The sequence below is a fragment of the Aythya marila genome, assembly GCF_965140915.1.
Source record: "Aythya marila genome assembly, chromosome: 14".
NCBI lineage: Eukaryota > Metazoa > Chordata > Aves > Anseriformes > Anatidae > Aythya > Aythya marila.
In genome coordinates this window covers 18,394,705-18,418,641 of record NC_139055.1, presented here as the reverse complement: position 1 = coordinate 18,418,641, position 23,937 = coordinate 18,394,705, and the positions used below count along the sequence as shown (strand labels likewise).

The window sequence follows — 23,937 nt, the reverse complement described above, 5'->3', positions numbered from 1 at the left end:
ACCGGCAATCCGAGCAGACAGGCACTGAGACAGGAGATAGTCACGGTCTGTGAAACAGCTGGACAAAAGGCTTGCTCTGTTCTGTTCGTTCCTTTATCCTAATTCAGCACTGGGAGAAGTGTGGGCAGGCGCTGTGCTAGCAGAGAAGCAGCCTCCAGCTGCACTGCTCCCAGTCCAGTTTGTCATCCTGCACCCCGACTGGGAACACGGGACTGTGCAGGGCCTCTCAGCACGGGCTTCAGCTTTTAGATTGAACTCCCCGTTAATGTGCACTCTGGAATGTGGCTCGTAGTGCACCACGGGGGTTTTGAAGAGCAGTTCTGTTGGTTTGTAACGTGTTATCCAGCATATGGGTGAGAGACTACGTATGTAGACTCAAAGCAGGGGTGAAAAACAGATAGGAGCTGTTGTGGTATGAAGGTAGAGCACGTCGATTACTGCGTGCAGAATTTTTCTGCTAACACTTCCATCGGTTAACGCAGCTGGTGAAGATGCTTGAGATAAGGTAGAAAAAGGGATGGGAGGAAAAGCAGAACTAGAGACGGGAAGCAGACACGCAGCCCAGCTTCCTGCAGGGGCTGCTGAGGGCACTGCCTTTTTGCTGGCCTCTTCGTGGAGCACGCCGAGAACACGCAGACCGAGATTATATTTTATTTAAAGTAAACTACAAAAGGCAACTTTTCTCCTTCAGAAAGTCGGGCAGTCAAGTCACAGTTTGATAGAAAAGGAAGGTGCCACACCGCGGGAGGAAAGAGCCCTACCACAGAGAGAAAACCTTCCCTGTGGGATTTGGTAGGATTAATAAATAACGCGTCACAAGCACGCCACTGCCCAGCTCCCGGCTGCAGGACACCTTGTAAACGGGTCAGGTGTGGGGAGGAGTGCTGAGCCCTGCTCCTGGGGCATCCCCCGGCACTCGGTGTGGTGGCTTTGACTTGCTTCCTTCTGGAACACTTGGGCACTGCTTCCTTTGCGGTTTCAGAAGAAAAGCTTGACTTTCTCCCTGCACAAATACGAGGCTGATTCTTTCCTCAGTACCAGCTCTGGCAAAATCTCAATGTAAGACTTTGGAAAGCTTTATCTGTTATCAGAGCTGCTCAGGACTCCACGCCTGCAAAGCTCGCAGTCCGGGACTTTCTCTCCTACCAGGTAAGAAGATGAGCCAATGAAGAAAGGCCAGGAAATTTCTTGCTGCACTGGCGAGCGCTGCTGCCAAGCAGTGTAAGGATTTCCTTGCTCCTTTCTTACCCTTGCTCCCCATTTATTTATCCAGTATCACTGAGACGCCTGCTCAGCACGTAGCCTGTGCTGGGCTCCATGAAAGCCTTTCCTGCTCTGTGACAGACTTGCAGGTATTGTTACTCATACAGTACTGTCTGGGTTATAACTCCTAACTAGTACAACTAGCACCTGAAAATGCTGGCCCTGGTGTTTAAAACACCTTTAAAAAAAAAAATATTTTGAAGGAACGTGTAAGGCCATTTTTAAAAGTGCAAGAGAAGCTTGAACTGACCTTTGTAGATTGTAAAACTGCTTTGCTATAGTGATTAACAGTTAACAGGAACTACGCTGGTAGTGGTAAGGAATTAGTTGAAGGCATTTTCCATTGTCCAGTCTGGTAAGACAGGAAAAAAAAACAGCCTGGATGGTACAAGCTGGGCAGTGCTGTCTGCAGCCAAGACGTGATCTCCCACAGCTCCCGGGAACTTGGAGGGGGCCTTTAACGGCTCACCCAGGAAGGAGCACGGACCTCAGAACCCTTGGATTCAGGGTAAGGTCTTAAAAAATAAAAAACTAAATGGTTTGGCTCACAGCCTTTTCACTGTTAAATCAAAACCTTGGTCCTACCTAAGGACTGCTCTTACAGAGCCAGCAGTGGGAGCTCCCCCTTCCTTGAAAGCAGCTCCTGTTTGGCTCTGCCATGGGCAAGTCACGTTAGCTCCAATAAGAACGATGGAGTGTGCTGGAAGAAATAAATGTCTCATCTCTCACACTTAATCACAGCAATCTTAAAAAATAAACTGAGGCATGCGGTGCTCTCTGGCGTAGCTCGTAGCCTTCTGCCAAGCTGATCCCTGAGTTGTGGGATTGTGACCGATCCCTCCCCTCCCCAGCTTTCTGTATTTACATGATGTTAAAAATGAGGAGTAGCAAATACTGCTAGAAAAATGCATAAATAGGAAAATAACACCGTTTTGTCGTTATCCTCTGAAAGACACAGCAGTGCTCTCGCTCTGTTGTGTCTATTGGTCTGTTTGCTGGGACCTACTGGTCCCACAGGCGCTGCTTCCAAGGCAGGACGGTCTCCACTAGTCCCTTTCAGGTGCTTGTAGGGGAGGACAGGGGGAGCTGCCTTCTCCAGGCCTCAGCTGAGGGCAGAAGCCGCCCAGGTGCCCCCTCCCACCATCCGCTCCCCCATCCTCACTGTACAGCTGGCTGAATCCATCATAGTATTCATCTGTCTCCATGGCGTCATCAGGAATTTGGGCTGGAGTAGATGTGAAAGCTGCTGGAACTGGCTGCCTTACAGCCACCTTCAACCTTGCCTGCTGGGAATGTTTCAATCCAGAAGGGTAAGGGTAGGCTAAGCTTGCCTCGGGATGGCCCTGGATGGCTTGAGTGACGGGATAAAAAATATAAATGGCGTTGGATGGCTGCAAACGCATTAGCTCTCGATCCACGAACTCTTTGCAGTGGATGAATTCAGTACTGGTAACCTGTAAAGACAGATTTTTTTGGTAAGTTCATCATAAATTATTTTCTACTCTGGCCACTGTTTCTGTGCCTGTAATTAGGGGGAGGGCAGGGACAGGCTGTATTGGACACCTCAACAGATGCACATAAGCAATATGCATACTGAGCCTGATGCAAAACCTTTAACCAGGAGCTCCTGAACCTCTACACAACAGGTGGGTGAGTGCTCCCTCTAGTTAGGAGGCTGTGAGGTCCAGCAGGGACAGCAGACAGCTACTTATTTCAAAGTGACAAAATGAGTTGATGGTAAGCTGCCGACCTGGGACATTTGCCTTCTAAGCCTACGCTCTTAAAAAGCAGGTGTTCTATGAAGCTGGAGAAAAGTTTAAAAAAAACAGAGCTTGCCTTTTGTATGTATCATTAGAAGCTACATTGGTTAGATTTTAAAAGCAAGGTAACTGCTTTTAGAAGTTCTCACCATCTTCAGTGGGAAGCTGAGGACACAGCACATGGGCAAAAGCTTTGTAGGAGCTTTCAGCCCCTCCCAGGATGGGAGAATCTCCTTGGCCAGGAGGCAGGGAGCTATCTGGGGCCAAGCTCTTTTGGAAACCTCCTCTCCCTGCCAAAGGGAAGGCCCCAGCCCTTAATAGTTTCACTCCTTCTGTTAGCACTAGCAAAGCCAGAACACGGACACAGGCTTCTCAGAAATCTGCTGAAGTGCAATGTGGGTGGTAAATACGCCTGCACTTTATTTATTTATTTATTTATTGGTGGCCCGGCCTCGAGAGTTGCAACCAAAGGCCATTTTGATTCCTACCTGTGCTTTCTTTAGCAGATCAGTAATAACAGGAAACCAGTCAGGAGTCAGCCTCTCCAACTCTAAGGTGATGATCACCAAGGCCAATGTGGAGCCCTTAAACTGCACTAGTTGGTGGCACGCCATACAGTGCTGTAGCTGTTTGGTCAAGAACGCAACGTGGCGGGAAGGATTCGTCTGAGGCTGCCCATTTAGTAGATGGGGCCAGTTGGACATCACCATGGCATGGAACTGGAGAGAAGAAAAAAAAAATACATATATATATAAAAAAAAAAAAAGCAGAGGTCAGTGAACTTTGTATGTTTTCGTATGTTACCGACCAAACGTACAGACTAATTTCATCTCGTATCAGGAATCCAAGAAGGTTTCCCCCCATACCCACCTTTTTTTTTTTTTTTTTTTGTGTTTTGTGTTTGTACTTGCCAACCACTGAACTGTTTTTGAGCTTATAATGAATGTAAAAGGTCTGTGTTTCCTAACAATTTCTGAAGTTTCTATGTTATCCAGATTGCTATCTTGGAGATTCGGTTCAGACCAGCAGATACGAGTAGAGTAAAACCAATAACAAACAATGTACTCTGAATTTACTGAGGAAACAAGCACCTAAGAAAGGCAGTTTTTACAATCAGCAGCCTAAGATGGCTTAATATTTGCACATAACCTTATAAAAGGGATCCAGGATGTTTGTATGACATGATTTTTGCCTTACTAGCACATGATCGTTTCTTGAAGACAAAGTTTAATTGTTTCTATCAAATATTTAGTAACTGCAATGTGAACTAAGTGCCAGATTGGGGTGGTCTAATTGCGTAAAACAAGGGTGAGTTATCAGTGGGATGAAAAGGGAAATGGTTTAAGAAAAACCTGTGTGTGAAATGTAGCAAAACGGACAGCTTTCTATGTACAGTATTAATAGAATGGAAATAGTTAGAAATATTTTTGCAGTGTGTATTTAAAAAAAAATAAAAATGGCGTATAGTTGTGCTTTATGAGAATCTTTTTAATGTCCATTTTAGTTGCCCTTTAAAGATGGGAGTAAATTTTTTGAGCAAAATGAGAGGTTTTAAATAGCAGTTAATTTAAAAAAATAATAAATCATTGTAGCATTTGTCAAAAGGCTTGCAGGTAGCTAAGAGCTGGCAGTTTGCAAAGCGTCGTGGGAAGGATGTGTGGGTGTGTACGTGCGTGCATCCGTGTTTTCTAGTATTATTTGATAAACTGTTTCTTTAAACAAAAAAAAAAAAAAAGCAAAACTTAGTGCTTACAATGTTTAAGAAATCCATTGGTGTTGCCGTGTAAAGATCCCAGTGAAGCTTATCTAGTATAATTCTTTCCATTCTCAAGATCTCAGCTGGAGAGCGTTTACAACCACTCTGCACTGCGAGCATCTTCACCGATGGTATTACCTGTAAAAAAAAAATTAAAAATAAAAATAAAGAAGGCACCTTCCTACACAGTGCTGTGTGCATTTCTCTGTGTTGTGAAGGGCTCTAACAACTCCGTACCCATCCCAAAGTGCTACACAGACCGCTCGTCCAGGAGAGCACTCTCCTGAGGTAACTCACAATAAATGAGGACCGGTCTCGTTAGCTTTGCTCCCCTGACAAGCTAGGAGGAGGCTTCCTGTTTTACAGAGACTTTTGTAGTTGTCTGGTTTCCTGTGGTCATTGACTCAGCTTCTCCTTTTTAGCTGAGGTGAAAAGAATAACCTTGCCATGATACATCTTAGAAAGGTTACGATGGGCATTTCGCTACAGCAGAGGATATTTGAAGAGAAGCACATCTGACTCCAGTGCCTAGGTTTTCTGTTCTTTTGTGAAACAGAATGAAGGGAAGAGGAGAAATACACTCTGAAATGCTGTTCAAGGTCTGTTTGGTTCATGTTTGTAATTGTCTGAAGAAGCCTATCAGTCTGTTTCTGCCATGAGAGATTTTAGCTAGATGCACTGGATGATTATCCCTTGTAAGCTCACACTTCCATGGCTATTTGCTGATTTTTTGTGCCCACCCTGAGGTACAGACCTGAATCATTTCCTCACCAAGTTCAGTACCTAGTTTTGACTCCAAGCAAACTCATCCATTTTAAGCTTCCTCTGAAGAACCCCTGCTCTGTCTCGCCTACCCTACCCTCCCAGGACCTATCACAGGAGAATTACAGCACCTTGATGTTGTGCACACAGAGCTGTGCATGTACACACACAGCTGTGTGTCTTGACTCTCCCCCCAGACCAAGTTTTACTGTGAGCTGTGGAGTCTGATGAGGAGAGAAGAGGAGGTTTAAGTGCAGGAGGGAAATGCATCCATTACATAAGCAAATACAAGCCCTTCATCCATAAAGGTCACAACTCTTCCATGCGCTGGTGAAAAAGGACTGAAAATGTTACAGCCACCCCTTAATGCCTACTCAGGGTAAACAAATTCAGACTTCCTTGTTATGTCCAAGTCGTCAAAAGACCTGGAAACACAAATAACTTGAACAAAAGAGATGAGTTTAGAGAATTTAAAATTATAAACATACAGACCTCATCTTCTTCATTGGTTTTTGCTGCAAGGACAAGGCAGGAAATTGCTATGCACTGAAGATATTTTAATTGGGCCTGAAGGGAGAAAAAGAAAACACTGGGTAAAGAGATAACAGTCTGGGGAGGAATAATTGTCATTCAACTACAGACGCACAAGCTTCAAGTTGTCATTTAAGTTACAGCTGTTTCTGAATTAGTTTAGCTGCAGTAAAATTCATTTGAAGCCAAAAATAGATCAAGGAAATCCAAAGTGAAACAAAATAAATCCTCTTCGTGGTGCCATTTTTATGCACGTATCCCACAGTTTTAGATGATGCTATGCAACAGTGTTTACAATGCAGTGCTCCTCCTCTTAACAAAGACATTAATATGCTTGTGTCACGTGCCAGTATAGATCAGACCAGAATTAAGAGCTGCAAGGGTCAGTTCAACTCCTAACTTTGCTGTTGCTTGAACTGTGGAAAAAGTTGGCCCCACAGTTCGGTTAAAAGTAGTGAGTTCAAAACACTAAAAGCGATAATGCTTTAATGTTTTGTGTTTAGCAGAGACAATTCATGGTACCTGAGTTCTTTACACTTACGGCAGCATTTGGACTGCAGGGCACACAACCTTCTGCTGAGGACTGTGAATCAGCAGAACCTTGGCAAACACTGGCGTTTGTACATATGCCTAAAAGCATCCCCCTGAAAACCCTGACTGCTCCCTAAATCTGCTGCCAAACAGAGCACTGCCGACACCTACAATCAGCAATCTAACCAGACAAAAAGCTGACAGTCTCTACCTTTACTGATGCCAGTAACCGGTTAAGGATGCTGATAGCTAAGGCGAATGTTTCAGGGTAGAACTGGAACTGCGAGCTGATTTCTGCAATCCAGAGAACTGTTTTCTCGTAACATGACGGAGAGATATCTGTACCCTGAGGGGAAGAAAAAGTTAGAAATAAAAAAGGCAGTTAGTGCTTTGATGATTTTGTTAACATATCTCCAAAGGAAGACTTGAATCATTCTAAGCGCCCTAATTAACATTTCAGATGTCTCCAGGCTTGAAATGAAGAAAGTTGCCCTCTGTGTCTGCAGAGCAAGGGAAAGGGCAAACGTTGGTGCAATTTAAAGCACTGCTCCACCTTGCCCAGCCAGCCAGGCTCTAGCTGCACTTCCAGGCACTTCATACTGGAATTTTACTGGAGGGCTGGATGGGGCAGCACACAGCTCTGCCCTTGCACAACGCGTCTGAACCTCCAAGCCCAGCTCTGATGAATGAGGTGCTGAGTGTGCTCATTATTTCCCTCTCCAGAGAACGCTGAAGCCCCTGCTGCAGCACAGCTTGCGTTCAAACACCCTCAACGGGGAGAAAGGCGTGAGGCAGGGGCAGGTTCTGATTTACTCTTACAGATTTTTTAACAGCCCTTGAATTTGCTCAGCCTTGGGATCACAGAGATCAGGTCACGAGAGAATACCTTCAGGGTGAGGTGGTGGAAAACTGGCACTTTCCAAATCCTAGTCTCTCTGGCTAAGGCACTTTCCAGGAAGCAGGCAAGTCTTGAGCTCTCTGGAGGTCCAGGGCACTTCATAGCAACGCTTTGAGCCAGTTTCCCAGGCGGGAGCCGCTGTCAAAACCAAGAGAAGGATTATAAAGCGATATCCCAGCTCCTTGTGATAGGTGATTTCCTCTCAAGATGCTCGTCCAGTGCTGAGAACGAGACAGGAGCAGCCGTACAACTTCTTTGCTTGCTGATAAGCAAAGAACAGTTCTGGCACGCATTTTCCCAGGGGGAAGCTGATGATGGAGGAAAACGTGTCAGACAGCTAAACACTGCAGGCTCGCTTTCTGACTCTCGTGCTGTGTAAAAGCTCCCTTGAGCCACCAACGAGCAGTATGTATCACTGCGCTCCCTGCCCCGTACAGCTCTCCCTTTGCAGAGTTAAGTTGCAACCTGTTAGCTGCAGATCCCGAATTTCTGGCAAACAGAGGCCTATTGTTTCTAAAAAAAAGCATCCGAGATGATTGTTCTTCAGAGATTTTTTTTATTTCCCAATTAAAAGTTTAAAAGCAATTTAATCTTTCTGTTAGAGCTGAAGACACGCAGCAGCTTTGGGCACACCACTCTCCAGCCTGTGTGTGTACTTACACGTAATAAATGTGAAGAAAACTACTATTTAAAAGATAAACAGTGAGGCTGTCTCAGCCTGAAACAGCATTTTAATGCCCACCTCATATCCCAGTTTTAAACAGAGAAAAAAAAAAGGGGGGAAACAACAAGGATGTTAGTAGATCTGCGATTTCTGCTGCTCTCTGCAAGCGGAGCGGCGGAGGACGGCTTCCACAGCAGCGCTTGTGGGACCTTCGGGCTGTCATTTCTCCAATAATTTATCCAATAATTTCTCCGATAATTTCTCGTTATCCCTCGAGTTCCGTGGAGCTCCCCGCTCTGACAGGAGCCCGTCCCGCCCTCCCAGCGCTGCCGCCCCCCGCCGCCCTCCTTACCCGCCCGGCTGGGCCGCGCTGCCGGGGGGGGGGCTCCGTGCGCGGCGGGGCATGGGGCCGCCGGCGGGGCCCCGCCGCCGCCGCCCCAGCAGCTCCGCGGGGCTCCGCGGGGCTCGGCCGGGCCCCGGGCACCGGGCGGGGCCGCTCCGCCCCGCACCGCCCCCGGGCTCGGCGGCTGCGCGCGGCCGCGGCCCGGCCCCGCCGGGCCCCGAGGCGGAGCCAGGAGTAGGCCGCGCCTCGCTCCGGCCTAGGCCCCGCGGTTGCCATGGCAACGCGCCGGCCCGCCCTTCCGATTGGCTGCGGGGCGGGGAGGGGCGGGACTCTCCCCGCCTTTCCTCGGCAGCCATTGGCCGCGAGGGCTCCGCAGCGCGCGGGGATTGGCCGCCGGCCGGGCGGGCGGGGGGCGGGCGCAGGCGCGGTGCTGTTATTGTTCCGCGCTGCGGCCCCGCGCCGCTCCCTCACCGGCCGCCGCCGCCATGCCGGTGAGCGGGGCCGGGGGGCTGCGAGCGGGGCTGGGGGACGGGGATGGGGCAGGGGTGGCCCGGTTCGGGCCGGTTCCATCACCGGGAGGCTGAGGGTGGCGGCGGGGCCCGGCGCAGGGCCAGGCCGCGGGGCTGAGGGGAGCCCCTCACGGCGCGGGGCCGCTCCTGTCAGGCAGGGCCCGGGGCCGCGGCCTGGTGGCGGTGAAGTTCCTGAGAGCTGCTCGGTGCCCGCAGGCAGGGAGGTGCTGAAGCGTGCGGGGTGCGCCCTGCCCTCGTTATAAACCCCCCCCCGGGTCAGGGGTAACGCCGCAGGGGTGTCCGAGGTAACGCCGCAGCCCGGGGCTGTGTCTGTGCTGTTTCAAACGCAGATCAACAAGGCCGAGAAGCCGGACAGGCCGGAGAGCTGCGACAATGTCAAGGTGGTTGTCCGCTGCCGGCCCCTCAACGAGCGAGAGAAGGCGACGGGCTACAAGATGGCAGTCAGCGTGGACGAGATGAGGGGGACCATAACGGTCCACAAAACAGACTCGTCCAACGAGCCGCCCAAGACCTTCACGTTTGACACGGTGTTTGGGCCAGAGAGCAAGCAGCTGGATGTCTACAACTTAACTGCAAGGCCGATTATCGACTCCGTCCTGGAAGGATACAATGGTAAGTGCCTTGTTTCAAGGCTGTACGCCCCGTCTTGTGCTGCCTGCACTGTTAGTGATGCTGCAGGTCCTACCGGGGGCCTCCCCTGGCAAGGGCTGTAGCTGTCTGTTTGTGTCCTGACCTCACTTAAAATACCCAGAAGGTGCTCACCGTGCTGAGCACCCGCAGTGGTTGTAGATGCTGACTGTAAACAGGGGGAGATCAGTGACGAGCAATGCCAGCTGAGGTCGGTGAGCTGTGTGTTTTCATTCTCCATCTTCTGTTTACAAAGATAAACGCTTTGTTTCGTTATCAGAATTCTCAGCGACTCTTCACTGTACAGTTTCAGTAACCAAGCAGCCGCCGTGGTCCTGCAGTAACTAGGTATGCATACCAGGCTTGTGCATATAAGTGCTGCATTTTCTCCTCTAAAACTTGCTGTTTCAGACTAAGATGACTAGTTAAGCACATCTGCGTGGCCCGGCAGATAATCTGCTGCTTCCTACAGCTGGAAAGGGTACAACCGTGATTTGTGTGTGTGTTATGCATGCAAATTCGCTGCGTTAAGGAAAAGAGATGTTAGCAAGGAAACAAATTACTACTTTCCATAAGTGTGCTATGAGCAACAACAGCCTGTGAAGTTTTTAAAGGTTTGCAAATACCTAATAAACTCTCATGCTAACACACCCAGTTTCAGCTGGTTAAAATTGCATTTCTCCAAACAGTAATGCCAATGAAAATGGAAGCCTAATTTGGGTTTTCAGCAGTGCTGGGGCAAAACCAATTAACCAGTGTATTTCTGGAGTGTCTGAGCTGGGTCACGGTGAACTTTCTGATGGCTTCCTATGTGGGCTCATTATCTAGTTCAAACTGAAGCTGCGTCTGCAGGTTCAGAACCAGGCTGGTTCTGTGGCCTGTGGTGCAGGAGTCTCACATTGTTTCTGCTGTGACTTAGAGTGCTAGCAGTAGTTGGTTTTACACCTGGTATATAACCTGCCTCTAATTGACAGTGTTATTAATTGGGCCTGTATTAATTATGTGTGAGCCCTAAGCGTACTAGCATTCCATTCTTTAATCATTCTGTATGGTTAAAACAAGCTGACTTTCTCTTAAATATTTTGCAGGCTGGATAAAGCAGTGGCTCTGACCTGTTTCCCGTTGTTGTACAATGTTTCTTTTTCTCCTATCTTTGTACAGCATCTGCTGGAGAGGGTGGAAAGTTTCAACTCCATAAAAATAAGATACGCTTACAGCTATTGGGCTAAGAATTAATGAGGTAAAAATGCTGCTAGCAGCTTCCTAATTATATTTTCTTATTCTTTAGGCACTATTTTTGCGTATGGGCAGACTGGAACAGGCAAGACTTTTACCATGGAAGGGGTCAGAGCAGTTCCTGAGCTTAGAGGCATCATTCCGAATTCCTTTGCACATATATTTGGTCACATTGCCAAAGCTGAGGGGGATACAAGGTATGGCTTCTCTTTACTGTTTCTGTCTTGTGTGTCTATCTGTAGAAAAAGCAAGACCTCAACAATGGCAACTGAAACTGTATCTCTGGCTTCAGCTGGAAGACTCCTCCTTAGGCAGTTCTTGACTGGGCTGCAGGATTTTATTTGTAGATTGCTGCTTTCTCTTTGCTGTCTGTGATTGCCTGACCTCAACAAATATCTTACTAAGAAAGCAACCCAACTGTTTGTCTTCAGGTTTTTAGTTCGTGTGTCTTACCTGGAAATTTACAATGAAGAAGTGCGGGACCTGCTAGGAAAAGACCAGACGCAGAGGTTGGAGGTGAGCTGCCGTTCTGAATCTGATGATATTGCTCACTGCTGTGAAACAAATATTTTAAAGACCAGAGAGCGTTTGAAGGGAAGTGGGAGACTGGGTTCCTTGGCACGTGTCCCGTTTCCTCTGAGATGCAGTAGCAGCTGGGTATCTCTGCTGATTTCTCTGAATCTTTTCTGTTTGGTCAGATGTACAGTGAGAAATTGGCTTTCAGCTGAGTCAGTTCTGTGCATGCAATGCTATCCTAAAGGCCCCCTGATAGTTTTGCTAGGAGTTAGTGACTGGGACTTGAAGCCTGTATTTGCTGTTAGGGAAAGCCAGTGGAGTGTTGTCCTGCATGAGTCTCAATTCCTTAGCCATTCGCTTTCAGAGCGGAGGAGTGTTTTCTGTGCAAAATAGAACCTGGGGGAGGAAATCACTGTAGCGATACAGTGCCACTGAAAATTGCCGTCAGGGATCTTCTGAGGATGCTCTGTCTAAACTGTTTCTCTCTTAGGTTAAAGAGAGACCTGATGTGGGAGTTTATATCAAAGACCTTTCAGCTTATGTCGTAAACAATGCAGATGATATGGACAGGATCATGACTCTGGGCCACAAGAACCGTACGTAGTCTCGCAGTGGGCAGGTTTACAGCTCTGCTGGCAGGCAGAGCGAGGGTCTGATTGTGAGACTGCAGTAAGAAGTGTTGCTCGGAGTCCTAAAGCTGGAAAGCTCCTTCAGCTGAGCACAGTGCAAAAGGATCTCCCCTGCCAATGCCCTTCTGTGCAGGGGCAGGTAAAGAAGGCCATGCCTCCTCCGTTGGAGGAACGGTGAAGGGGAGGATGCAGTGACAGCAGTCAGCATTGTCAGGGGTACTAGCGTGTCGTGGTTCTTTCCCTCCTCTGTTCTGACGAGGCTGAGCAACAGCTAGTTCTGTGCTGTGAACAGAAGGCGGTTTATGCTTTCTGTAAGATCTCCTTTTTAAGCCCAGATCCTTTTATGAGCTAAAATTCTGATTTACTATTGCTTTTGGCATGGATTGTCATGCTCTTATTTCTTAAAATACAGCTATTTACAGGGATCAGCAGTGAAGACACTAGGCTAGTGATCTCTGTAGCTTTTAAAAGGAAACAAATGAGAACTGCTGCTGCTCTTGGGATGGGATCATGTGGTCAGCTTAGCCACAGAAGGTAGCAACGCTTCTGGTCTAGATTGGAGATATCCTGTGACTTCAGTGCCTCAGAACACAGCTTGCTGAGTCAGAGCATCCTTCTCCCATCTTCTGAAAAACAGGGTTGAGTAAAGAGGTGGGGATAAAGCTCCTTTGAGAGCGGGAAGGATGTTAGAGGACTGTGATTCATTAACCTTTTTCTCAATTAAAAGGTTCCGTTGGTGCCACAAACATGAATGAGCACAGTTCCCGTTCGCACGCCATCTTCACCATCACCATCGAGTGCAGCGAGAAGGGGGTTGATGGAAACATGCATGTGCGCATGGGCAAGCTGCACCTGGTCGATCTTGCTGTAAGTAGGATCAGCGAGGTCTGCCATAAAACCTGGTGGGCATGGCTGCTCGGTTCTGCGCTGTTAAAGGCTTAGAACAGAAGTCTGGACAATTGGCTGCTTGATCCTGCTTGGCAGAGGGGTTGGACTAGATCTTCTGAGGTCCCTTCCAACCTCGGTCATTGTGTGATTACTCTGAGCAATCCAGAATTTTCTGGCATTGAAAGCTTCAGATAAGACCTGTTTGACTTGTCTCATTAACCACGACTGAGGTACAAGCCCAGGTTCTCTAATAATGATGAGGTGTTCAGTGACATGGCTGCTAGCCATACTTCAGGGGTAGCTGACCCTGTTTGGAGGGAGGAGACATATCAGAGGCTTTGTTGCAATTCCTGATTCCTGTTTCCTTTCCAGGGCTCGGAAAGACAGGCAAAAACTGGAGCAACGGGGCAGCGGCTGAAAGAAGCTACAAAGATCAACCTTTCTCTTTCCACGCTGGGCAACGTCATCTCAGCACTGGTGGATGGCAAGAGCACTCATGTGCCCTACCGTAACTCCAAGCTTACACGGCTCCTTCAGGATTCCCTGGGGGGCAACTCCAAAACCATGATGGTAAGCTGAGAGATGCTCCTACCGGTGCCAGCTATTGATCTGTTCCTACAGAGACAGCATAATGACTTTGCCAGAAGAACAGCCTGGCATTTACTTGTTTCTTTCAGAGCTATTTGCAGTTGAGAACCTTTTATGTGCTTTTGCTATCTCTTCTCTTAGTCTCTGCACAGACAGGGATCTGAACGCAGTGTACATAAGCACGTGTGCATAAAATCAAATAGAAGTCGTGCTTAGGTAGCCAAAAGCAGCCTTAGTGTGGAAGCAGCAGGAAAGCTTGGGAAGGAGTGGCAGTGTGATACTGGTGGAGCTGGGGATGGATCCCTATGAAATCACTTGTTCTGGACTCTAACACTTCACCACCTAGTAACTCGCTCTTCCGTGTGTCACAGTGTGCAAACATTGGCCCAGCAGACTACAACTATGATGAGACTATCAGCACTCTCAGGTACGCAAACCGAGCCAAGAATATTAAGAACAAGGCCAGGATTAACGAAGACCCCAAGGATGCTTTGCTGCGTCAGTTTCAAAAAGAAATTGAAGAGCTTAAGAAAAAACTGGAAGAAGGTGAGATGCCCCTGCCTGCTGGTGTTTGTCTAGGCAAATGCTCACCCAGTCTGAGTGTGAAAATTCTTCCCTATTTGAAAATGTCACAAGTTGAGCTGCTGTTTGCAGGTCAGCGTTCTGGTTTTGATTATCCTGTTTGGTTCCAGAAGAGGTGTCCTCAGGTAAGGGCAGCAGGGCCCTCCTGCTGAGGGGACCTGGCTTTGCCCACTAGGTGGCACTTGCCACTAGCATAAAGTGATGGCTCCTGGACTGAGTTCTTTGTGCTTCTGGTGAGCAAGCAGAGGTCTAGGTATGATTGGGTGTGGGGTAGGGATTTAAACCATGCAGTAACAAAAGGTAAATGCATCCATCCTCAAGCGGGGAGAAAAATTTTCAGTAGAAAAATTAAGTAAATTTGTGTGGCAGACAGGACATAGAGGAAAAAAGAAGCTTCCTAAAGCCCTGGAAATTTATGAGCTTATGACAGTTATTAATCCATCAATATTCAAAAACTCTGGCAGAGGAATACTTCCTGAGCAGTGACCTTGGCTTGACATCTCTCTCTGGAGTGATGCTTACAGCATGGAATATGGTAGCAGTAGCTCCGATAAGGCTTGCTGCTTGGAGCCTCTCCCATTCAGGAGAAGCAGGAAATGTCAGGAATGCTTTCTTCAGGGATTGGGAGCTGGATGCAGCTGTTTCATCCCTAGTGGGCAGAGGGTGGCTTCTGAAGTTTGTAGATTCTAACCTGTAGTAAAGTGGCTTTGTTTGCCAATATCACTGGATTTCTATCTCAATAGAAAAATCTCCAAATACTTACAAATGCTACTGTCACAATAACAAGCTGATACGAGGTGAAGGGAAGTGCATCAGAAACAATCCTTTTCCCTTTTAGGAGAAGAGATATCTGGTTCTGAGACGAGCTCTTCTGAAGAAGAGGATGAAGATGATGATGGGGAGATCGGAGAGGATGGAGAGAAGCGGAAGAAACGACGGGGTAAGGCAGCAGAGAATCGTGTCAGTGCCACCAACTTCCTCCTGTCCTGCTGCTGGTGTCAGAAACTGTAGCAAGAGTCAGGCAGGGAGAAGTGGGGTTGTAGGGCTGCCCTACTGCCGCTGCAATTATCATGCCTCTTCTAGAAACGAAGCTATTTGGTGCTGTCTCTGCAGATGGACAGCTCCCATCCTCTGTGGTATCTGCTTCCACTCGGGTAGTTGTGCTTGCGGTAACGTCCTCGTACGCGGTGGCTCCCTGGCTGCCGCAAGGTGGCTGCGTATGGCTTGTGACTGGTCCTGTGGAACTTCCCCTGCCCACAGAGGTGGGAGGAGGAAGATGCCAGAGATCAGCGATAGGCAGATGTATTTTTTATAGCCATAGAAATGGTTAGAGGGATATTTTGGCTGTGGCTTAGACAAAGGATTCATCTGTCTTATGGATGTTCAGTAACTGACTTCACTCTAGTGTCCTAGTTTGTGTTGATAGAGGAAGAACTTGACCTTTGGTTGTCTGTGTGCTAGCTGAAAAGTTGAGTGGGAGCTGCACGCCCCTTGTTTGGGAGCACTCTGGAAATCCTATGGTAAAGTCTCCTTTATCCTACACTAGTATTAAACTACCATATAGTATCAATCCCAGAAGATGCTGCTGAACCTAGAACTGCAGGTTATGGTGTACTGTGGGAAGCTGTGGCTTCCAGATCTGGTACCTGTACGAGCAGAGTCGTAAATGACATCTGTCAAGCCTTGAGTGTTGGTTGTAATGCAACTCTTCCTTCGTTTTCCCCTGTTGGTACTTTCTAGAATCAAAAAGGTTGACCAACGTCTTCATCAAGAAACAAGTTCTGCCCAAAGCTCCCACCAGAGGAAGCCATCTTCAAAATGCTGCTTGAAAGGAATAGAGGGCAGATAGCTGTGACTTAACTTAGCTTCCAAACGAGCTACTCTAGTTCCCTAAGTACAGGTGCTGCTCGGCAGGAATGTGCACAGTAACTGTCCCTGTTTAAGCTGGTTCTGCCTTCCAGAGGGAGCAGTGTACATTGCTACATGCATAAGACTGGGAAGGACTCATGGTCACTGAATCCTCTGCTACTGCAGATATCCACAGCCACCTTCACTGGGATCTGGTTTTCTGTGTTGTTGCTTGAAATGGAAGCAGCCTTGGCATGTGGTTTTTAAGCTGTAGGCTGGTTAAGGTGGGTTTAACTGAACTGTCCTTGTGAGCATGCCTTTTGTGCTGGGAAGTGGTGGCTTTGCAGGCTGTCTGGGAGGGATCCTAGCAAATGCTTCCTAATGGGAACTTGTGCCTTTCTGAACTAATTTGCTGGCCCTTCTGGGTGTCTTTTCCTTGGAACTAACTTCCCATCTGCATGTTTCTTCCTCTCTGGGTTTTTCTGTGGGACTCGCTTCTGTTTTCCAGGCAGTAGCAGCAGCAGTAGTTCAGACTCCACATGCTCTGTCATAGAGAAACCTCTGGATAAGTCCTTCACTAGTGAGTGGGAGCTCTTAAGTCTCTTTAAGCTTTGGCCTTTCCATAATCTGTGCACTCCATTTTTGCAATGCCGCACTCTTCCCTGCTTTGTCTGTTGGAAAGATAAACCTGAACTTAACGTGGATAAAGCATGCCTTTCCTTTGCTGCTTTCATGCTTGCAACAGTGGTTCAATGTGCACGTTGTTAGCCAGATGTGAGAGAACAGAAAGCAATTTAGTATGCTGTTTGATCAAGTTTTAAAGGCAATTGGGAAATAATAGGATAATAATAGGATTGCAACTTCTGTATTTTAAATACTCCCTCTGAAATGTCAGAAAGTCTGAGCAACTTTTTTTGGTAGGTGCTATGTTATATTGGACTCTGCCTTCTCAAAATTGGATTTGGAGAGAACGAATGAACAGTCAGCAGTTCAGCTACACTATTTTTATACTTGCAAGGGAAACTTCATAATGCTTTGAGTGTCTTTTGGCAGACCCTTCCAAACAAACAAAACTGGGCAATGGTTGCTGATGTTTTTTTTTGTTTTTTTTTCCAGACTGCCCCATGGCATTAAGTTTTTAGAGGAAGTTCAGAGGAACGACAAGGGAAAATTGGATTTTGGTTTAGCAGTAAAGTGTGGTCTGCTCCTGATCAGAGAGAAGAACCTGTCCCTTTAAAGTCCTACAATCAGTTAGCGATGACTTTAACCAAAAATAAAATGCAAATCTCAGGCCTTGACTTGTAGGGACTTTACCCACGGTGGTTATCCTGTATAGATGTAGTCCACTCTTCTGTGTGTGGAGAGTCGGGGAGGTCTTGCTGTAAACCTCAGTAGCTTACACTAGTTGTGTTAGTGGAAAGTGTCAGCTCAGAGAAAGTGTGGTAGCAGAAGGCAGCTCACAGCCTAAGGATGACCTTTGGATAATACTGTGATAGGCTTGGAAATCTGCTCGCTTCAAATTCGCTCTTTCAAAGCTTGCTTAAGACCTGAATATTTTGTTTGGCTGAGGACAGTTAATGGCAAATCGCTGCTGTGGCACTGGCTGGATCAGCCCATCTCCTGCAAGGCTGGAGGCAGCTCTCTTGTAGAAGCTGCACTGGGCTTTTGGTGATCAGGATGAGTGTGGTTTGGGATATTAACTGTCCTCACGTGTGGCCCTTTTGCATGTGGTGCCTTTCATTGCCCTTTCCCTATCCTGCCTCTTACTGCACTTGCTTTAATAACCCAAACTGGCTCTATACCTCTATGGAAGCATCAGTTACTGCAAATTAACCTACTAATACCCTATGTGCAATTGTCATGTATCTTGCAAAGAATTGGCTTGGAAACTTGGTTAAAACTTAGAACAAGTCTTCTGTATGCTAAGATTTCACAGGTAATTTAACAGAATTGGCTGGCTTCAGGAAGGGAAAAAAAATGCTAAGCCTCTTAAGAAGAAATCCATACTCTGTTTCTTAGGGCATGATCTTTGCGGCAGGCTCATGTTACACTCAAATTCTGCATTGCATTGAATGGGCAGAAGAATGCAGGAGTGAGCTGAAGACTATCCTGGATATGCCGAGCCCTTTTAAGTACAGAAACATCCTATGCTTTAGCACAAAATCATGATGCATTAATATTTGCTCTAATGGAGTTTTATTTCTTAGTGATTATTCTGTTTTCTAGTCCGGAGACATGCATGTAAAATTAATGCTTGTTCTGATGTTGATGAACTTTGTCCAAAATGATCAAGCAATAATATATTTTCTTTCCTCCTTTTTATGCATATGCTGCCTCTCTGCGATTTGCTTTCTACTTCCTCTTAATGCAAGATCAAGCAGGTTGGTGTAATCGATTTCCACCTCCTTATAATACAATTGCAGAGCTTGTTAAAGTGTCCTGCAACTCAGTCTTTTTCACTCTTTTCTCCAAAACTGAGAACAAACAGGTCTGTGTACTAACATGTAAAAAGCATCTATCTGGCTCACTGCTTTATATGATCGGGCCACTAGGTTCACTGAGTTGCTCTGGCTGTGTCCTTTTTAACACATGAAACGTACCTGGTTTGCTTTCATAGTTGGTAACACTCTAAAGACACAGTTAATAAGCACTGAGATTTGCTGTGACCTTCAAATCTGTGGGTAGTCACTGTTTCATACATTGAATATCACCCAGATGTTTTCCTCTGCTGTCTGTTTTCATGGGGTTGTTTTGAATTTCCCTAGTTTCTGTATTTTCACTGTAACTTGTTCTTAAAACACCTACTCGCTGACTTTGCAATAGGTAACCCCTTAGAGTACAACAAGCAAGGGGGTGGGAGGATGTGCTAACTTGGAATGTGAATATGTAGGTCTTGGTAGCCCAACGAGTTGTAGGCCACAGCAATCTTCTGTTTTCTATTGGTTGGCCTAATCGACCTAGTTAAAATATCTGAGCTTGGGCTTCCCCTTAGGCAGTATTCCTTCTCCACAAGTGGTCTTCGTATGGTTTCTGTTTCAGGGCATTATGTTCTTGTATTAGTTCTGTAGAGCTTCTTCATGGCAGGAACTGGAGGCAAGTCAGCAGCATTAAAATGGGACTTGAAAGACTGAGTTGTGCCCAGCTTGGAGCCCTTGAGCTTTGGCATGAAATTAATGCTTGTTAAATGCAATTACTGAATCTGAACTTTAAAAAAAGTGCTGTGATACAGAGGTAGTATTTTTATCTGTGAAATAATTTTTTTCCCCTATCTCTTTGAAAGGCAAAAAGAAAGTTTCCCCTGATAAGATGGTAGAGATGCAAGCAAAGATTGAAGAGGAGAGAAAAGCTCTTGAAACTAAGCTTGATATGGAAGAAGAAGAAAGAAATAAAGCCAGAGCTGAACTGGAGAAGAGAGAAAAAGATTTGCTTAAAGCTCAGTGAGTGCCATGCTCTTAAGTATTTTTTTAATTTTTTTTTTTGTGGTGTGGGTTTTTCTTCTGTTAATCTTCAAGTCAGTCATTGATATGTGGAGATGCATGGTGAGGTGCTAGTCAAACAGAACAGCAGCTCTTGCTGTTATCAGAATGAAAGAGGAGCTTCCTCTGTGCTTCCAGATTAGAGCAGGTAGAAAAGAAGTCTATACTTTTTTTTTTTTTTTTTTTTTAAAAAAAACCTCAGCTAGTTGAGATGGCCTAGAAACTTAAATCCTGCAAACACTGGCAACCAGTGAAGAGCAGCACTACTGCTGTGTCAGGGGCAATAGCGATGTAGCAAGCCACGTTTCCTGCAGCACAGTGCTGTGAGCGTGCCACCCTGAGTGTAGGGGTTCTGCATGCTGGAGGAGAAAAGCTGCTGGGGTTGCCTGCTATCACCAGTGCCTGGCACCCCCTGAGAGAGGGGAACTACAGCGGGAGAGACCTGTCTGCTGAGCTGGTTTAGCCTGCATGAAAGTGATGGGAGCTGGAGTTAAGGAAATCAGTGCTCTCACTTGCACTGCCTCACCCCCATGTAAACCCTTGGCAGCCAGACAAGTTTTTCCAGCCCTATGAATGCTGTCTGGGCTGTAGGACTGAACTCGAGCTGGCTGCCTTGTGAGTGCCTAAGGATAGGAGATTTTCCACTCTACCTGTCTCTCTAGACAGGAGCACCAGACCCTGTTGGAGAAACTGTCTGCGTTGGAGAAAAAGGTGATTGTAGGAGGAGTGGACTTGCTGGCAAAAGCAGAAGAACAAGAGAAGCTTCTGGAAGAATCAAATATGGAGTTGGAAGAACGAAGGAAGAGAGCAGAACAGCTTCGCAAGGAGCTTGAGGAGAAGGAGGTGGGTTATACCCGTAGGTGTTTGGAAACAGCAGCTATAGTAGGGCACACGGTGTTTATGTGCCTTTGCACATGGATGAAATGTGGCTCTGCTCTGGAAGCGTAGCAGAAGCCAACCACTTCGGTGGTGCTCACTTACCTGGAGGAGTGTAATCACCGTGGGTGTGAGCCAGCCTGGCCAAGCCAGGTCTCTGTGCCCTTGGCAAATGCTTTTTGTCCAAGTAGTTTCCCTTTCTGTTCATACTGTTGCAAATATTTTTTATTATGTTAATATGTGAATGTCTGCTAAATCTCGCATGCAGCAAGAACGCTTGGACATTGAGGAGAAGTACACCAGCCTCCAGGAAGAAGCACAGGGGAAAACCAAAAAACTGAAGAAAGTTTGGACCATGCTTATGGCTGCAAAATCAGAGGTCAGTGTCTGAAGTGCGCAGCTTGTGGTGGATGACAGGAGTGACTATAGCTTGTAGCTACAATCAGCTTTGTAACTCTGGAAAAAGTGCCATAGATTTAAAATATTTTTGCTTGTCTGCTTGGTTCACATAATTTAAAAAGAGCTGCACAGGAGTGCGTTGTAGAACTTTTCTTTAAGCCAAGCTGAGTTGGAGTATGCATAAGGCTCTGAGATACTCAGGACTTCAAGATGTACTGGTTGTTATGGAAGAGAATAAAAGATAGCTGGTTTTTACTCTTTACTGCTCTTTACTCTCTGTCCTTCCTGTCTGTTACCCTCATCCTATCTTCCTCAGTCCCATTCATTCCGTGTGTCCTTTGGCTGCCGTCTAGAGTCCCTGTTTCATGAGAATTACACTGTATTTGCGATCAGGGACTTTCCTTGGAATCTTGCCAGGGATGTAACTTGTTTGCACACTTTGCTCTTAGCTAGTACAAAGGTTGGACTGGCAGAAAGCCAGTTTCATGTTTCTGAGACCAGGAAGGTTATGTGGTTTTCAGCTGTCTCTGAGCTGGAATGTGTTTGGAGGGTTTATTCTTGAGATAAATATTCTAGTCCTTCTAACCAGAGTTTGCCTTCCTTTCCCAGGAACCTCATACAGGCAGAAAACTGTTTTAGGCTGTTACCTTACACTAGCTCTGACCCTCCTCAAATGTCTTGTTTGTCTGTAGATGGCAGATCTGCAACAAGAGCATCAGAGAGAGATTGAAGGCTTACTAGAGAATATTCGACAGCTGAGCAGGGAACTTCGTCTTCAGATGCTTATCATAGACAACTTCATTCCTCAGGACTACCAGGTAAAGATGCAGACCCTAAGCCCTTGATGTAGGCGCGTGCTGTGTTCACTGAGCCCTCCAGCTATATTTGGTCCACTGACAAATGGAATTAGTTGGCTTCCCTTCCCTTTGTGAGGAAATGACAGGCAACTGACTGACGCTTGTCTGCCAAGCTGTAGCACAGATGAGTTCCTGGACTACAGTTCTGTAATTCTGTGATTCTGTGATTGCAGATTTATACAAAGTAATATGTGAATTCAGAGCTTTCACTTGGGTTCATTCTTGTTCTGGTATCACCCACGAATGCCCAGAAAATCATGTTTAAATCTGACACATACTAATAGGAAATAGAAAAGCTATTTTCCTTAATCTTTGCTTTTCTGTATTACAATGTGTTTTTACTGCTAACCTGGTTGCGTTGATAGAGTGGGAAATCCATATTTTAATGGGAACTCTAATGTATGCAATTTGGGAGTGATGTTTTTCCTCTGTAGTCTTCAGAGCATAAATTGGGGTTTTGATCACAGTATGGCAGTCCTGACATAAACAACTTGAAGTGGTCAAGGCTGTTCTTAAGCAACTTGTCTAGGCTTTCCAGGATGCATCTTCTGGAAAATGTGTCTGGAGCGTAGATCATTGTTACAGGCTTGCACAACTTCTATAACTTCTTTCTAGGAAATGATCGAAAACTATGTTCACTGGAATGAAGACATTGGAGAATGGCAGCTGGTAAGCTAGCTGACTAATGTACTAACGTTAGCACAACCTTCTGAGCCCAGAAATAAATTTATATAGCTGCAATTTTTACTGTGCACAAACAATTTTACTAACAGACCTTTCTTTTATTTAAGAAATGTGTTGCATATACCGGAAACAACATGAGGAAACAGACTCCTGTCCTGGACAAAAAGGAAAAAGATGTGAGTGGCTTCTCATAAGCATGTGTTGAACTGACTAGGTCTAAATTCTTTGCTTACCACAGCATGTACGTTTATGGGACAATCATCAAATTTCATTTTTTTAATTTGAAAATATTTTTTCTTGTCTTAAATAGAGCAGCTGATCAGCACATAAAGGTTCTGATGTTTTGCTGTCTTTCCCTTTAGCCCTTTGAGGTGGATCTTTCCCATGTTTACTTAGCTTACACGGAAGAAAGCTTGAGGCAATCTCTGATGAAACTGGAGAGGCCAAGGACTTCAAAAGGAAGATCTAGGCCCAAGACTGGTAGAAGGTGAAGAATTTTGGAATATCTGTATGTAATGGGAAACTTACACGGGAAGGCTTAAGTTTGTGCCTACAAACTTGACAAATGTTTGAAGACTTACTGTTATAATACAAAATGCTAAGATTCTGCACTATGTAAGATTTACCAGTGCCAAGTGAGGCAGAACCAAGCTGAGATCTTACTGTGGTAAAATCTTGCCCAGAAAGACATTTATGTAGGGACTTATCTGGTGTCCTTTTGTCACATTCCCCTATTCTGTCATCTTGTTTTATTTTACTGTCTGATGCTTTAGTTTAACAAGTGACACACTGACAGTGTGTGTGCTGGTATTACCAGAAAGTAATGTACTGCTGGGGGAGACTTCAGCAAGGGTGTTCTTGATCTTTTTCTGACAGATGCTTTGTGGAAAAGTTATCACTGTAGTTTTGACTTGAAAAGTGGCTGGTCCTTGTCTTTCCTGGACAGCATAATGATGTCTGTGGTTATTTTTCCTTTCCTTTTTGCTCTCCAAACAGAAAACGTTCTGCAAAGCCAGGAGCTGTCATTGACTCCCTGCTGCAGTAGGTGTGACGTGTTCAGAATTGCCGTAAAAATCAGTGAGTGTATAAGGTTTGGCCAGAATATGCAATTCAAGATGGCACAGTTCGAAGTGGCTATAAAATCCATACCTTGCTGGTATGGAGCTTTATTTAAGATATATATAAATGTATTTTTCCTTAGTTGCCTGCATACTGTATGTTATATTAACATAATATTAAACTGGTATATATTACGGTTGTGAAATTCTGTGTTAAACAATGTGTTGTGCAGGGAAGCTGTTGCTGGTAATCCTTGTTGAAATGTATAGAAAATAAGGGTTCTAGATGTGTTTTTAAGTGCTAGATGACATATTAGCTCAAAATGGTTGATGGAATCCTAAAATTTAATGCTGGTAAATCTGATTGTCCTGCTTTGCACATAACTGGCAGCTTTCACTGTTGTCCTCTGTTGCACTGATCTGTTTGAATGTGGTTGCTGCAAACCTTTGAGTTAAGAGCATTAACCCTTTTATTTAAATATTCCTCACTGTATCTATTAACCTGATCACACTGTGTATGAAATACACAGTCCTCTTCGTTTGCAACCTGGCTGTACAAAGAAAGTAACTGGGTTGGGAGAATCTTGAATTACGCAACTTTGGGACTTCGGGGAAGGGACCATGCTCTGTTTAAG

The 23,937-nt window shown here is 45.9% G+C and overlaps 2 protein-coding genes across 3 annotated transcripts; one reads left to right on the top strand and one right to left on the bottom strand.

Annotated features, from left to right (window-relative positions):
• Positions 1-637: 637 nt before the first annotated feature.
• On the bottom strand, positions 638-8,676 carry CCNI2 (cyclin I family member 2). Its single transcript, XM_082771433.1, has 7 exons — positions 8,518-8,676; positions 7,490-7,639; positions 6,815-6,949; positions 6,034-6,108; positions 4,777-4,917; positions 3,512-3,742; positions 638-2,717 (listed from the first exon to the last, which is right to left on the bottom strand). The coding sequence occupies exons 2-7, from the start codon at positions 7,601-7,603 to the stop codon at positions 2,310-2,312; spliced, it is 1,104 nt and encodes a 367-aa protein (XP_082627559.1). The 5' UTR covers positions 7,604-7,639; positions 8,518-8,676; the 3' UTR covers positions 638-2,309.
• Positions 8,677-8,952: 276 nt separating this feature from the next.
• On the top strand, positions 8,953-23,931 carry KIF3A (kinesin family member 3A). 2 transcript variants are annotated; one of them, XM_082771864.1, is made up of 18 exons: positions 8,953-8,999; positions 9,368-9,650; positions 10,954-11,098; positions 11,333-11,417; positions 11,908-12,013; positions 12,774-12,913; positions 13,307-13,504; positions 13,894-14,068; positions 14,943-15,044; positions 16,461-16,532; positions 19,233-19,389; positions 20,091-20,271; positions 20,573-20,683; positions 21,396-21,521; positions 22,176-22,229; positions 22,352-22,420; positions 22,607-22,731; positions 23,241-23,931. In XM_082771864.1, the coding sequence occupies exons 1-18, from the start codon at positions 8,994-8,996 to the stop codon at positions 23,287-23,289; spliced, it is 2,184 nt and encodes a 727-aa protein (XP_082627990.1). In that variant the 5' UTR covers positions 8,953-8,993; the 3' UTR covers positions 23,290-23,931. The 2 variants fall into 2 exon arrangements, with proteins under 2 accessions (XP_082627990.1, XP_082627989.1); XM_082771863.1 differs by lacking the exon at positions 16,461-16,532.
• The last annotated feature ends 6 nt before the right edge of the window (positions 23,932-23,937 follow it).

Bases quoted from the DNA above. Each gene is read 5' to 3' on its own strand.
- CCNI2 (XM_082771433.1), bottom strand. From the start codon at position 7,603: ATGAAGTGCCCTGGACCTCCAGAGAGCTCAAGACTTGCCTGCTTCCTG. The intron at 6,109-6,814 runs GTAGAGACTGTC...TTCTCCCTTCAG, and splicing joins GGTTACTGGCATCAGTAAAG to GCCCAATTAAAATATCTTCA. The intron at 3,743-4,776 runs GTAAGCACTAAG...TCTTCTCTCCAG, and splicing joins CAATGGATTTCTTAAACATT to TTCCATGCCATGGTGATGTC.
- KIF3A (XM_082771864.1), top strand. The intron at 20,684-21,395 runs GTCAGTGTCTGA...GTTTGTCTGTAG, and splicing joins TTATGGCTGCAAAATCAGAG to ATGGCAGATCTGCAACAAGA. The intron at 22,421-22,606 runs GTGAGTGGCTTC...CTTTCCCTTTAG, and splicing joins TGGACAAAAAGGAAAAAGAT to CCCTTTGAGGTGGATCTTTC.